This window comes from Hyla sarda, chromosome 8, assembly GCF_029499605.1.
Source record: "Hyla sarda isolate aHylSar1 chromosome 8, aHylSar1.hap1, whole genome shotgun sequence".
In the NCBI taxonomy this organism is placed as follows: Eukaryota; Metazoa; Chordata; class Amphibia; order Anura; family Hylidae; genus Hyla; species Hyla sarda.
The window spans coordinates 12408176-12425003 of NC_079196.1; the positions used below are offsets into that span (position 1 = coordinate 12408176).

A 16828-nucleotide genomic window follows, 5' to 3' on the forward strand; every position below is an offset into this window, starting at 1 on the left:
CAGTCCTAGTCAAGTCTGTCTAAATTCAGCATGGGTCTGCATAATTCAGCCAAGCCTACTACAAGTCCCAGCGAGCCCGCAAGTCTCCTAAATCACTGGTCATCTCCTTGGGCCTAACTGAGCTGTAAAGACTATTCCATCTGTCTATCTGTTTGCCCCATGCCTAGCCCAGGATTCAGCGGCCATTCCACGGGTGGTGCAGAGGTTAACCACGCCCTGGCGTCACGAATACAAGGGATTAATGCCACCTGCCCCTAGGGTAATAACATCTGCCCTCATCACACCCTCACCACAGATACATGTAGAGGGAGACAGGGAGAGGTCAGGCCTGAGATTACGGGGGGGGGGGGGGGGGGGGGGGTACAGTACTCCTTAAAGTAAAAGCAGTGCCTGCCAACCTGTAGCAACACTACAAATACTATCATGCCCTGACAACCAATGCATGATAGGAGTTGTAGTTTTGCTACAGCTGCAGAGCCACAAACTAATGTATTAAATCCGCAGATAAGAATACCGGACATGAGGCCAAAGTACAATATGAAATTATGGAGCGTTGGTGCCACCTGGTGGACAACACTGTATAAGGCAGCATCAAACCTGGACGCAGGATAGATCCAGGAGGGATTATAAAGCGCCAACTGCATACAAAAATCCCAAATAATTTAAATTAGGAGGAGATGGGTAGAGCCCTGCAGCAGGGAAGGGGTAATTCTAGCAGTGGCCTCCATGATACATAGTAACACTGAGGGCCTGTAGGGGTCAAGGCGAGAGATTGAGTTGCAATAGAGGAAGTTGGGTGATCGATATCAATACCGCAGGAAATGCGTAAGGGTCTTACCTGGATCCAGGTGGGAGAAGGAGCCGATGATGAAGTCCAGGGTAGAGACGGCGAGTAAGAGGAGGAGAAGGAGCTGCAGCCGGATGATCCACTTCACTCCAGCCAGATTAATGCCCAGCAGCCCCACCAGCACGGTCAGCGAGATGCCCCGCACCACCCAGGTGCTCTGCAGGTGCAGGAGGTCAGAGATGGATTCTGCGAAGCCGGTGATGTACATGGCGCCTGCAACACACTGCACATCGGCTCAGTCACACGAGAGGGAAGGAGGAGCAGAGACTGTCAGCTCTGGGAGACGCCCCAGGTGGTCACTTACCTGGCCGAATATATATAGAAGGCCAACCGTACCCCCAACTTTGCCCCCCAGAACGGTAGAAATCATGGAGTAGACGCCGCCGCTGCCTATGCTGCATCTCTCACACACTCCGATACCAGATAAGACAGTAACCAGAGCCACGAGGATGACGGCGGACACCAGAAATATCCCCAGGAGGACCCCGGTGTTACCCTAAAAGTCAGAAGAAAATGAATAAGAGCAGTGGTCAACAAACTGTGGACCTCCAGATGTGGCAAAACTACAACTCCCAGCATGCCCGGACAGCCGCAGGCTGTCCGGGCATGCAGGGAGTTGTAGTTTTGCCACATCTGGAGGTCCACAGTTTGAAGGCCACTGAATTAGAGGTTATTTATCCACATTTACATATACAGCTATTCATCTATTACTGCAGACAACCAGCCCCTGTATCAGGCCTGAGACATAGTCACAGCCCCGCCCCCTGATATTATATAAGAGTAATTTAATTACATGTGATCGTAGCCCCGCCCCCTGTATGACATACATCACTGATAATATAATAGTAATATAATGACATGTGATCACAGCCCCGCCCCCTGTATGACATCACTGATATAATATAATAGTAATATAATGACAAGTGATCACAGCCCCGCCCCCTGTATGACATCACTGAAATAATAGTAATATAATGACATGTGATCACAGCCCCGCCCCCTGTATGACATCACTGATATAATATAATGACATATGATCACAGCCCCGCCCCCTGTATGACATCACTGATATAACATAATAGTAATATAATGACATGTGATCACAGCCCCGCCCCCTGTATGACATCACTGATATAATATAATAGTAATATAATGACATGTGATCACAGCCCCGCCCCCTGTATGACAGCACTGATATAACATAATAGTAATATAATGATATGTGATCACAGCCCCGCCCCCTGTATGATATCTCTGATATAATAGTAATATAATGACATGTGATCACAGCCCCGCCCCCTGTATGACATCACTGATATAATATAATAGTAATATAATGACATGTGATCACAGCCCCGCCCCCTGTATGACATCACTGATATAATATAATAGTAATATAATGACATTGATCACAGCCCCGCCCCCTGTATGACATCACTGATATAACATAATAGTAATATAATGACATGTGATCACAGCCCCGCCCCCTGTATGACATCACTGATATAATAGTAATATAATGACATGTGATCACAGCCCCGCCCCCTGTATGACATCACTGATATAATATAATAGTAATATAATGACATGTGATCACAGCCTCACCCCCTGTATGACATCACTGATGTAATATAATAGTAATATAATAGTAATATAATGACATGTGATCACAGCCTCACCCCCTGTATGACATCACTGATGTAATATAATGACATTGTGATGACAGCCCTGCCCCCTGTATGACATCACTGATAATATAATAGTAATATAATGACATGTGATCACAGCCCCGCCCCCTGTATGACATCACTGATATAATATAATAGTAATATAATGACATCACTGATATAATAGTAATATAATGACATGTGATCACAGCCCCACCCCCTGTATGACATCACTGATATAGTAATATAATGACATGTGATCACAGCCCCGCCCCCTGTATGACATCACTCATATAAAATAATAAGTGCACTCTTCTCCGGGCTCCTTTTTGTGATCGATCGGGGTCTGAACCCACTAATCAAACTTTTTTGTCTTTATGACATATGAAAATTTGTGTCTCTATGAGGGTAGGTTCACTCAGCGGAATTTCCGCAAAGCTTGCTGAACGCTATTGAGGAATTCCGATGGAACACAGAATTCTGCCGAATTTTGAACCCCATTGAATTCAATAAGATTCCATTATGGAATTCCACAAAATATAACTTTGACAGAGAAAATTCGGGCGCAAGAACAGACCCCGACAGCGCCCACTTAAGTCTCAGTCCGAAAATTAGTGAGGAGTCCATGTGCAGCAGTCGCCTCCGAAATCAGAACTTAAAGGGGTACTCCGGTGGAAAACTTTTTTTCTAAATCAACTGGTGCCAGAAAGTTAAACAGATTTGTAAATTACTTCTATTAAAAAATCTTAATCCTTCCAGCACTTATTAGCTGCTGAATACTACAGAGGAAATTATTTTCTTTTTGGAACACAGAGCTCTCTGCTGACATCACGAGCACAGTGCTCTCTGCTGACATCTCTGTCCATTTTAGGAACTGTCCAGAGCAGCATATGGGGATTTTCTCCTCCTCTCGACAGTTCTTAAAATGGACAGAGATGTCAGCAGAGAGCACTGTACTTGTGATGTCAGCAGAGAGCTCTGTGTTCCAAAAAGAAAATAATTTTCTCTGGAGTATTCAGCAGCTAATAAGTACTAGAAGGATTAAAAAATTTTAATAGAAGTAATTTACAAATCTGTTTAACTTTCTGGCACCAGTGTTCCCCCGGAGTACCCCTTTAATGTCCGCATGCAAATTAAGTGCCGTCCCATGGACGATAGTGCCATTCCGCCTTCATTCTTTCGGATTAATCATTTTCTTGGGGAAAGTTTTACCAGCAGAATTCCGCAGTGTGCACGGAGCAGCACCAATGGAAGGATCCGTGCCAAATTTCCTTCAGGAAATTCAGTGCTGAAATTCCGTAGGGTGAACGTACCCTTAAAGGGGTACTCCACTGGAAAACATTTTCTTTTAAATCGACTGGTGCCAGAAAGTTAAACAGATTTGTAAATGACTTCTATTAAAAAATCCCCATCCTTCTAGTACTTATCAGCTGCTGTATACTACAGAGGAAATTATTTTCTTTTTGAATTTCCTTTCTGCCTGACCACAAGTGCTCTCTGCTGACACCTCTGTCCATGTCAGGAACTGTCCAGAGTAGGAGCAAATCCCCATAGCAAACCTCTCCTGCTCCGGACAGTTCCTGACATGGACAGAGGTGTCAGCAGAGAGCACTGTGGTCAGGCAGAAAGGAAATTAAAAAAGAAAAGAACTTCCTGTGTATTATACAGCAGCTGATAAGTACTGGAAGGATAAAGATTTTTTTAATAGAAGTAATTTACAAATTTGTTTAACTTTCTGGCACCAGTTGATTTTAAAGAAAATGTTTTCCAGTGGAGTACCCCTTTAATTTGGTCAATATCTTTAGCCAACATCCGCAATAAGCCAAAAACATAGAAGTGTTGATTCCAAAATTGCTTATATTATTTTTAGAATAATTTTTTTTTTAAACGCCATTTTCCCAGCCTTACAATTACTGCTGATAAAAACGTATGTGACTATAGGGGGGACATTTAGGGAAGGGTCACACGTAACAGATCTGCAGCGTATTGTACGCTGTGGATCTGCCGGTGACCCGACCCATATTGTGCCTCCTGTTGTTGCTGAACGCACCCGCCCCCATCGGGGGCGGGTGCGTTCGGCAACAGCAGGAGGCACAATATGAGCCAGGTCACCGGCAAATCTGCAGCGTAAAATACGCTGCAGATCCGTTATGTGTGACCCTACCCTTACTGTCTCATTGCAAAATTCTCCTTGTTGTCCATAGCAACCAGTCACAGCTCGGCTCATAGCAACCAGTCACAAATGAGCTCATAGCAACCAGTCACAGCTCGGCCCATAGCAACCAGACACAGCTCGGCCCATAGCAACCAGTCACAGCTCGGCCCATAGCAACCAGTCACAGCTCGGCCCATAGCAACCAGTCACAGCTCGGCCCATAGCAACCAGTCACAGCTCGGCTCATAGCAACCAGTCACAGCCCGGCTCATAGCAACCAGTCACAGCTCGGCTCATAGCAACCAGTCACAGCTCGGCACATAGCAACCAGTCACAGCTCGGCTCATAGCAACCAGTCACAGCTCGGCTCACAGCAACCAGTCACAGCTCGGCTCACAGCAACCAGCCACAGCTCGGCTCATAGCAACCAGCCACAGCTCGGCTCATAGCAACCAGCCACAGCTCGGCTCATAGCAACCAGTCACAGCCCGGCTCATAGCAACCAGTCACAGCCCGGCTCATAGCAACCAGTCACAGCTCGGCTCATAGCAACCAGTCACAGCTCGGCTCATAGCAACCAGTCACAGCTCGGCTCATAGCAACCAGTCACAAATGAGCTCATAGCAACCAGTCACAGCTCGGCCCATAGCAACCAGACACAGCTCGGCCCATAGCAACCAGTCACAGCTCGGCCCATAGCAACCAGTCACAGCTCGGCCCATAGCAACCAGTCACAGCTCGGCCCATAGCAACCAGTCACAGCTCGGCCCATAGCAACCAGTCACAGCTCGGCTCATAGCAACCAGTCACAGCCCGGCTCATAGCAACCAGTCACAGCTCGGCTCATAGCAACCAGTCACAGCTCGGCACATAGCAACCAGTCACAGCTCGGCTCATAGCAACCAGTCACAGCTCGGCTCACAGCAACCAGTCACAGCTCGGCTCACAGCAACCAGCCACAGCTCGGCTCATAGCAACCAGCCACAGCTCGGCTCATAGCAACCAGCCACAGCTCGGCTCATAGCAACCAGTCACAGCCCGGCTCATAGCAACCAGTCACAGCCCGGCTCATAGCAACCAGTCACAGCTCGGCTCATAGCAACCAGTCACAGCTCGGCTCATAGCAACCAGTCACAGCTCGGCTCATAGCAACCAGTCACAGCTCGGCTCATAGCAACCAGTCACAGCTCGGCTCATAGCAACCAGTCACAGCTCGGCTCATAGCAACCAGTCACAGCTCGGCTCACAGCAACCAGTCACAGCTCGGCTCACAGCAACCAGTCACAGCTCGGCTCACAGCAACCAGTCACAGCTCGGCTCACAGCAACCAGTCACAGCTCGGCTCACAGCAACCAGTCACAGCTCGGCTCATAGCAACCAGTCACAGCTCGGCTCATAGCAACCAGCCACAGCTCGGCTCATAGCAACCAGCCACAGCTCGGCTTATAGCAACCAGCCACAGCTCGGCTCATAGCAACCAGTCACAGCTCGGCTCATAGCAACCAGTCACAGCTCGGCTCATAGCAACCAGTCACAGCTCGGCACATAGCAACCAGTCACAGCTTGGCTCATAGCAACCAGTCACAGCTCGGCTCATAGCAACCAGTCACAGCTCGGCTCATAGCAACCAGTCACAGCTCGGCACATAGCAACCAGTCACAGCTTGGCTCATAGCAACCAGTCACAGCTCGGTTCATAGCAACCAGTCACAGCTCGGCTCATAGCAACCAGCCACAGCTCGGCTCATAGCAACCAGTCACAGCTCGGCTCATAGCAACCAGTCACAGCTCGGCTCATAGCAACCAGTCACAGCTCGGCACATAGCAACCAGTCACAGCTCGGCTCATAGCAACCAGTCACAGCTCGGCTCATAGCAACCAGTCACAGCTCGGCTCATAGCAACCAGTCACAGCTCGGCTCATAGCAACCAGTCACAGCTCGGCTCATAGCAACCAGTCACAGCTCGGCTCATAGCAACCAGACACAGCTCGGCTCATAGCAACCAGACACAGCTCGGCTCATAGCAACCAGTCACAGCTCGGTTCATAGCAACCAGTCACAGCTCAGCTTTCATTTCTCGAATTGCTCTGGTAAAATGAAAGTTGAGCTCTGATTGGTCGCTATGGGCAACAAAGAGAATGTTATTATAAGATGGCATCATAAATCTCCCCCATAGTCTCATAGCCTTCCTGTCTTGCTCATGTCGCTTCTTCTTCTGGTATTTAATGGGGGATGATCTGTGTAGAGTCACTCACCACGAGCCAGCCGGTACGGAGAAATAACACCACGCCAAATATATTGATCATACATGAGGTGAAAACACCGTCCCAGGTACCAAACAGAACCGGCTCCCAAACAAAGAGCTGAATTTTCCACCATGGCTGCGACTGCAACTGGGAGACCTGAAATAAGGGAAATGATGGTCACATGACTTGACGGCTCAGCATCGCGGGAGGGTAGTAGTGCCCTAAACCATCACCCACCTGGGCGTCCTCATGGAACAGGTCGGTGATATTGCTGCTCTCTGTCATATTTCCGTTCAGGGGAGCATGGCGGATTCTGCCATTCATGTCTGTGGCCCGGAGAGAAGTCACCAAAATGATGTCACCTGAGGAGAGTCAGCTGACAGGAGCGGCCGGGACGCAGGGTCTCCTCCTGCATCGTGGCACCTTCACAAACAAAAGTCATAGTAAATAATAGTACACAGTAACGCAGGCCATATTACCCCGACATGACTAAACAGCCACCCGTTCCCTACGGCAACAAGCAGAATTTTAAGAACAGCTCTGGATGTGAATGGAGTTCATACCAGTATGAGACATTACATAAAGAAATAGCGCCCCTACAGTCCGTGTTACTGACTGGTATTGCAGTTCTGCCTCTAAGGCTGGGTTCACACCACGTTTTCTTAAATACGGTTCCCGTATACGGTTTGGAGGAGGGGGGCGGGACTTAATCGCGGCGCCTGCACTCAGCCGTATTCGGGAACCGTATTTAATGCAAGTCTACGAGCCGACCGGAGTGAACCACAGCCTCCGGTCGGCTTCGTTTTCGGCCGTATGCGGTTTCCCGACCGCAGGCAAAAACGTGGTGTGAACCCAGCCTTACGTAGGTTTATGGCACTGTTTACCAACTAGGGTGCTGCCAATTATTGCAAAACTACAACTCCCAGCATGGGCATGCTGGTAGTTGTAATTATGCAACAGCACCCTGGTTGGGAAACACTGACATATGGTTTAACCTCTGTATAATGAAAAATTCAGCATTTTTTGATAGACTTAAAGTTCTACTCCGACACCAGACGAAAAGTTGCCAATAGCAGCCAATCAGATCGCTTCTTTCATTTTTGAAAAGGCCTCTGAAAACTGAAAGAATCTAATTGGCTGCTATGGGCAACTGCACCACTCTTCCTCTGGACAGGTTTTGATAAATCTCCCCCTATCTATTTACTGTGCGTCTGTGGATTTATTCCTGTCACAATCACTGTGCTTCCAGGTTGAGCACTTGCTCTGCACTACATTTCCCAGAATGCAATGATTTCCCTTAGCTTTTTATCACAGATCTCACACCCTGCCTACTCCCTAACTATAGCATTCCTGCCAATTCCCCACTCACCACAATAAACTGCTGCAGAACATTGCTTTACAGAGCAGAACAGTCTACAGTACCTGTGTATTCATTTACTGTTCGCTCCTCTGCCTGTTACATTGCTCAGCACAAGGCAGCATGCTGTAACCACACCTCATTCTTCCCAAATGTCCCAATAAATATATATAGGGGATGTAGCTGTAGAAGCTAGTCCGAGGTGATGGCATCACTCAGGGGCGGGGCTAGAGCACAAAGACAAGATTCAGCCACACCTCCTGAGACAGCAGAGGATGAAGTGTCAGAGAGAAGAGCCAGGGAGCTGTAAAAAACACCACACTGACATTGAGAGGACTACACAACTTCCTGTCAGGAGAGAGGGAGGAGCCAGGAGCTGCTAAGACAACACCACATGGACAATGTGAAGACTACACAACTACATGCCAGGAGCGAGGGAGGAGCCATAAACTGATAAGACAACACCACACTGACAATGAGAAGACTACACAACTATATGCCAGGAGCGAGGGAAGTGCTGGGGAGCTGGAGACAACAGCACACTGACATTGAGAGGATGACACCACCTACAGTCAGGGGAGAGGTAGGGGCCTGGGAGCTGGAGACAACACCACTCGAACAATGTGAGGACTAAACAACTTCCTGTCAGGGGAGAAGGAGGAGCCAGGAGCTGCTGAGACAACACCACACTGACAGTGAGAGGACTACACAACTTCCTTTGGGGGGGGGGGGTGACTGGGCTGTGTAATAGCATTTACTCAATAAATTTGCACCCTCATTCCGGTGGCAGCCATCCATGTCACCCCAGTAAGAGGGGGCACAGGCCAGATCAGATGACTGCCCAAATTACATGAGTTGTAGGAAGTTGTGCAGTACAAGGGTGTGCAGAGTTAACCCTATATATTCTGGGGCAGAAACAAAGTTACCTATAAAACACATTCAAGCATTTTGGGCTCTTTACACCGGTGGCGATGTGCACAGCATCACCTCTCCAAAACCGTTGGCTGTCTGGGCATGCTGGGAGTTGTAGTTTTGCAACAGCTGGAGGCACTCTGGTTGGGAAACACTGCTCTACTTCAGGCTACAGCATGTGCAAAAAAAAAATGACATATAGCAGTGAGATTCCCTGCCTTACATAAGTAATACTGACCGGTAAGTCGTAGTATGGCATTAAATTAACCCCTTATATACCGGCCGCTTCAATGTTTGTCACATACCACTGGGAACCCATCAGTGAGTAATCTATATGTGAATCGTCTCTGCGGAGCCCCGCGACACCTGCGATTACCTGTGTCAGCCTCCCGTGTGACACGTATGTCAGCGCAGGTGACGGCCGCCTACCTGGGAACACCTGTCGCCTCCACACGCCTCAGCACAGACACTGCCAGGGTCAGGACCTGCCTGGAGTGAAGTCAAACACTGCAGCGGTGAAGGGGTTAATGTTAGCAAACCTTCCAGCACATGATGCAGACACCACCCTGGCCCTGCTTCCTCCTTATATCCGGGAGCTCCGTGCCCACTATAAAGACCGGAGGAGGACGGCGGCCGCCGCGTCTCCACCGGATCCTCAACACTTGCAAGACACCTGAATGCGAGACTGTGCCGCGCAAAACCTGAAATGCTTCCTCTAGTCGTCTGTACGTGAAATATAATCAGGGTATCACGGAAAGTTATGCAAATCTGTAATATATATATATATTCTGGTTCAACCTGCTTACTGTCAGTGAATGGAAACATTTCTTATTAACTTCCAAAAGCCGACACTGGTGACATAATATGTCAGTGCAAACAATACTCTACATCTGTGGTCTCCAAACTTTGCACCTCCAGCTGTTGCAAAAATAAAACTCTGGGCATGCTGGTAAGTTTTGCAGCAGCTGGAGGTCCCACGTTTGGAGACCACTGCTCTACATAAAAGATGAACCACATGCCCCAGGTGTATATACCTTCTATAGGAGAATACCTGCCCCAGGTGTATACACCTTCTATAGGGGAATACATGCCCCAGGTGTATACACCTTCTATAGGAGAATACATGCCCCAGGTGTATACACCTTCTATAGGAGAATACATGCCCCAGGTGTATACACCTTCTATAGGAGAATACATGCCCCAGGTGTATACACCTTCTATAGGAGAATACATGCCCCAGGTGTATACACCTTCTATAGGAGAATACATGCCCCAGGTGTATACACCTTCTATAGGAGAATACATGCCCCAGGTGTATACACCTTCTATAGGAGAATACATGCCCCAGGTGTATACACCTTCTATAGGAGAATACATGCCCCAGGTGTATACACCTTCTATAGGAGAATACATGCCCCAGGTGTATACACCTTCTATAGGAGAATACATGCCCCAGGTGTATACACCTTCTATAGGAGAATACCTGCCCCAGGTGTATACACCTTCTATAGGAGAATACCTGCCCCAGGTGTATACACCTTCTATAGGAGAATACCTGCCCCAGGTGTATATACCTTCTATAGGAGAATACCTGCCCCAGGTGTATATACCTTCTATAGGAGAATACCTGCCCCAGGTGTATATACCTTCTATAGGAGAATACATGTCCCAGATGTATATACCATCTATAGAATACCTGCCCCAGGTGTATACACCTTCTATAGGGGAATACATGTCCCAGATGTATATACCATCTATAGAATACATGTCCCAGGTGTATACACCTTCTATAGGAGAATACCTGCCCCAGGTGTATATACCTTTTATAGGAGAATACCTGCCCCAGGTGTATACACCTTCTATAGGAGAATACCTGCCCCAGGTGTATATACCTTCTATAGGGGAATACATGTCCCAGATGTATATACCTTCTATAGAATACATGTCCCAGGTGTATATACCTTCTATAGGGGAATACCTGCCCCCATGTGTATATACCTTCTATAGGGGAATACCTGCCCCAGGTGTATCTACCTTCTATAGGGGAATACGTACCCCAGGTGTATACACCTTCTATAGGAGAATACATGCCCCAGGTGTATACACCTTCTATATGAGAATACATGCCCCAGGTGTATACACCTTCTATAGGAGAATACATGCCCCAGGTGTATACACCTTCTATAGGAGAATACATGCCCCAGGTGTATACACCTTCTATAGGAGAATACATGCCCCAGGTGTATACACCTTCTATAGGAGAATACATGCCCCAGGTGTATACACCTTCTATAGGAGAATACATGCCCCAGGTGTATACACCTTCTATAGGAGAATACATGCCCCAGGTGTATACACCTTCTATAGGAGAATACATGCCCCAGGTGTATACACCTTCTATAGGAGAATACATGCCCCAGGTGTATACACCTTCTATAGGAGAATACATGCCCCAGGTGTATACACCTTCTATAGGAGAATACATGCCCCAGGTGTATACACCTTCTATAGGAGAATACATGCCCCAGGTGTATACACCTTCTATAGGAGAATACATGCCCCAGGTGTATACACCTTCTATAGGAGAATACATGCCCCAGGTGTATACACCTTCTATAGGAGAATACATGCCCCAGGTGTATACACCTTCTATAGGAGAATACATGCCCCAGGTGTATACACCTTCTATAGGAGAATACATGCCCCAGGTGTATACACCTTCTATAGGAGAATACATGCCCCAGGTGTATATACCTTCTATAGGAGGATACATGCCCCAGGTGTATATACCTTCTATAGGAGAATACATGCCCCAGGTGTATATACCTTCTATAGGAGAATACATGCCCCAGGTGTATATACCTTCTATAGGAGAATACATGCCCCAGGTGTATATACCTTCTATAGGAGGATATATGCCCCAGGTGTATATACCTTCTATAGGAGAATACATTCCCCAGGTGTATATACCTTCTATAGGAGAATACATTCCCCAGGTGTATATACCTTCTATAGGAGAATACGTGTCCCAGGTGTATATACCTTCTATAGGAGAATACATTCCCCAGGTGTATATACCTTCTATAGGAGAATACATTCCCCAGGTGTATATACCTTCTATAGGAGAATACGTGTCCCAGGTGTATATACCTTCTATAGGAGAATACATTCCCCAGGTGTATATACCTTCTATAGGAGAATACATTCCCCAGGTGTATATACCTTCTATAGGAGAATACATGTCCCAGGTGTATATACCTTCTATAGGAGAATACGTGTCCCAGGTGTATATACCATCTATAGAATACATGTCCCAGGTGTATACACCTTCTATAGGAGAATACCTGCCCCAGGTGTATATACCTTTTATAGGAGAATACCTGCCCCAGGTGTATACACCTTCTATAGGAGAATACCTGCCCCAGGTGTATATACCTTCTATAGGGGAATACATGTCCCAGATGTATATACCTTCTATAGAATACATGTCCCAGGTGTATATACCTTCTATAGGGGAATACCTGCCCCCAGGTGTATATACCTTCTATAGGGGAATACCTGCCCCAGGTGTATCTACCTTCTATAGGGGAATACGTACCCCAGGTGTATACACCTTCTATAGGAGAATACATGCCCCAGGTGTATACACCTTCTATAGGAGAATACATGCCCCAGGTGTATACACCTTCTATAGGAGAATACATGCCCCAGGTGTATACACCTTCTATAGGAGAATACCTGCCCCAGGTGTATACACCTTCTATAGGAGAATACATGCCCCAGGTGTATACACCTTCTATAGGAGAATACATGCCCCAGGTGTATACACCTTCTATAGGAGAATACATGCCCCAGGTGTATACACCTTCTATAGGAGAATACATGCCCCAGGTGTATACACCTTCTATAGGAGAATACATGCCCCAGGTGTATACACCTTCTATAGGAGAATACATGCCCCAGGTGTATACACCTTCTATAGGAGAATACATGCCCCAGGTGTATACACCTTCTATAGGAGAATACATGCCCCAGGTGTATACACCTTCTATAGGAGAATACATGCCCCAGGTGTATACACCTTCTATAGGAGAATACATGCCCCAGGTGTATACACCTTCTATAGGAGAATACATGCCCCAGGTGTATACACCTTCTATAGGAGAATACATGCCCCAGGTGTATACACCTTCTATAGGAGAATACATGCCCCAGGTGTATACACCTTCTATAGGAGAATACATGCCCCAGGTGTATACACCTTCTATAGGAGAATACATGCCCCAGGTGTATACACCTTCTATAGGAGAATACATGCCCCAGGTGTATACACCTTCTATAGGAGAATACATGCCCCAGGTGTATATACCTTCTATAGGAGGATACATGCCCCAGGTGTATATACCTTCTATAGGAGAATACATGCCCCAGGTGTATATACCTTCTATAGGAGAATACATGCCCCAGGTGTATATACCTTCTATAGGAGAATACATGCCCCAGGTGTATATACCTTCTATAGGAGGATATATGCCCCAGGTGTATATACCTTCTATAGGAGAATACATTCCCCAGGTGTATATACCTTCTATAGGAGAATACATTCCCCAGGTGTATATACCTTCTATAGGAGAATACGTGTCCCAGGTGTATATACCTTCTATAGGAGAATACATTCCCCAGGTGTATATACCTTCTATAGGAGAATACATTCCCCAGGTGTATATACCTTCTATAGGAGAATACGTGTCCCAGGTGTATATACCTTCTATAGGAGAATACATTCCCCAGGTGTATATACCTTCTATAGGAGAATACATTCCCCAGGTGTATATACCTTCTATAGGAGAATACATGTCCCAGGTGTATATACCTTCTATAGGAGAATACGTGTCCCAGGTGTATATACCTTCTATAGGAGGATACATTCCCCAGGTGTATATACCTTCTATAGGAGAATACATTCCCCAGGTGTATATACCTTCTATAGGAGAATACATGCCCCAGGTGTATATACCTTCTATAGGAGAATACATGCCCCAGGTGTATATACCTTCTATAGGAGAACACATGCCCCAGGTGTATATACCTTCTATAGGAGAATACATGCCCCAGGTGTATATACCTTCTATAGGAGAATACATGCCCCAGGTGTATATACCTTCTATAGGAGAATACATGCCCCAGGTGTATATACCTTCTATAGGAGAATACATGCCCCAGGTGTATATACCTTCTATAGGAGAATACATGCCCCAGGTGTATATACCTTCTATAGGAGAATACATTCCCCAGGTGTATATACCTTCTATAGGAGAATACATTCCCCAGGTGTATATACCTTCTATAGGAGAATACATGTCCCAGGTGTATATACCTTCTATAGGAGAATACGTGTCCCAGGTGTATATACCTTCTATAGGAGAATACATTCCCCAGGTGTATATACCTTCTATAGGAGAATACCTGTCCCAGGTGTGTATATACCTTCTATAGGAGAATACCTGTCCCAGGTGTATATACCTTCTATAGGAGAATACATGCCCCAGGTGTATATACCTTCTATAGGAGAATACATGCCCCAGGTGTATATACCTTCTATAGGAGAATACATGCCCCAGGTGTATACACCTTCTATAGGAGAATACATGCCCCAGGTGTATACACCTTCTATAGGAGAATACATTCCCCAGGTGTATATACCTTCTATAGGAGAATACATGCCCCAGGTGTATATACCTTCTATAGGAGAATACATGCCCCAGGTGTATATACCTTCTATAGGAGAATACATGCCCCAGGTGTATATACCTTCTATAGGAGAATACATTCCCCAGGTGTATATACCTTCTATAGGAGAATACATGCCCCAGGTGTATATACCTTCTATAGGAGAATACATGCCCCAGGTGTATATACCTTCTATAGGAGAATACATGCCCCAGGTGTATATACCTTCTATAGGAGAATACATTCCCCAGGTGTATATACCTTCTATAGGAGAATACATTCCCCAGGTGTATATACCTTCTATAGGAGAATACATGTCCCAGGTGTATATACCTTCTATAGGAGAATACGTGTCCCAGGTGTATATACCTTCTATAGGAGAATACATTCCCCAGGTGTATATACCTTCTATAGGAGAATACCTGTCCCAGGTGTGTATATACCTTCTATAGGAGAATACCTGTCCCAGGTGTATATACCTTCTATAGGAGAATACATGCCCCAGGTGTATATACCTTCTATAGGAGAATACATTCCCCAGGTGTATATACCTTCTATAGGAGAATACATTCCCCAGGTGTATATACCTTCTATAGGAGAATACATGCCCCAGGTGTATATACCTTCTATAGGAGAATACATGCCCCAGGTGTATATACCTTCTATAGGAGAATACATGCCCCAGGTGTGTATATACCTTCTATAGGAGAATACCTGTCCCAGGTGTATATACCTTCTATAGGAGAATACATGCCCCAGGTGTATATACCTTCTATAGGAGAATACATGCCCCAGGTGTGTATATACCTTCTATAGGAGAATACATGCCCCAGGTGTGTATATACCTTCTATAGGAGAATACCTGTCCCAGGTGTATATACCTTCTATAGGAGAATACATGTCCCAGGTGTATATACCTTCTATAGGAGAATACATGCCCCAGGTGTATATACCTTCTATAGGAGAATACATTCCCCAGGTGTATATACCTTCTATAGGAGAATACATTCCCCAGGTGTATATACCTTCTATAGGAGAATACTTGTCCCAGGTGTATATACCTTCTATAGGAGAATACATTCCCCAGGTGTATATACCTTCTATAGGAGAATACGTGTCCCAGGTGTATATACCTTCTATAGGAGAATACCTGTCCCAGGTGTATATACCTTCTATAGGAGAATACATGCCCCAGGTGTATATACCTTCTATAGGAGAATACATTCCCCAGGTGTATATACCTTCTATAGGAGAATACATTCCCCAGGTGTATATACCTTCTATAGGAGAATACTTGTCCCAGGTGTATATACCTTCTATAGCACTCACATATACACCTGTACATTACATAGATATCACGGAGCCGCCGTTTCCCCGGTGTCCGCCCGTCACTCACCCGCTCCAGGTGTCGGTGTCCCCGGGATCAGCCTCCTGCGTCACCTGAGCCACGTGTTATGGCGGGGGCGCCCCCTACAGCCCGAGCCGCCCATCACCTCCTCCTGACCGGGTGCGGGTCACCTGTGTATACGGCAGATTCCGGGTACTACCGGGGACCGGGATGGACTGGGCCACGTGATCTCCGCGGGGACCGAGGATCGGGACTGTCCGGTGGATGCGCCCAGCATGGGGGGGAGATCGCAGGGAATCGCACAGTGTGAACTGCACATAGACTTATAAACCCCTATAGGACTGCGGGGACCTCATCATGTGATCAATCATTAGATCTGTCATGTGACCACTATAAAACCATTAATCTCTACAAACCACAAGGACCAGTGTTTATTATTATTATTATTATTATTATGTGATTATTATTATCATGTGATTATTATTACTATGTATAAGATTATTATTATTATGTGATTATTATTACTATGTATAACATTATTATTATTATTATCATGTGATTATTAT

At 46.2% G+C, this 16828-nt stretch overlaps 1 protein-coding gene across 4 annotated transcripts in view; it reads right to left on the reverse strand.

Annotated features, from left to right (window-relative positions):
- The window catches only part of SLC12A8 (solute carrier family 12 member 8), a 41756-nt gene extending 25222 nt beyond the window's left edge, over positions 1–16534 (reverse strand). The window contains exons 1-5 of one of the 4 annotated variants that reach the window (XM_056535974.1): positions 16311–16534; positions 7153–7338; positions 6925–7071; positions 1152–1343; positions 839–1070 (exon numbers count right to left, since the gene is read on the reverse strand). In XM_056535974.1, the coding sequence (XP_056391949.1) occupies positions 839–1070; positions 1152–1343; positions 6925–7071; positions 7153–7239 (658 nt within the window). In that variant the 5' untranslated portion in view covers positions 7240–7338; positions 16311–16534. The other 3 variants (XM_056535976.1, XM_056535975.1, XM_056535977.1) reach the window with 3 other exon arrangements.
- Between the last annotated feature and the right edge of the window lie 294 nt (positions 16535–16828).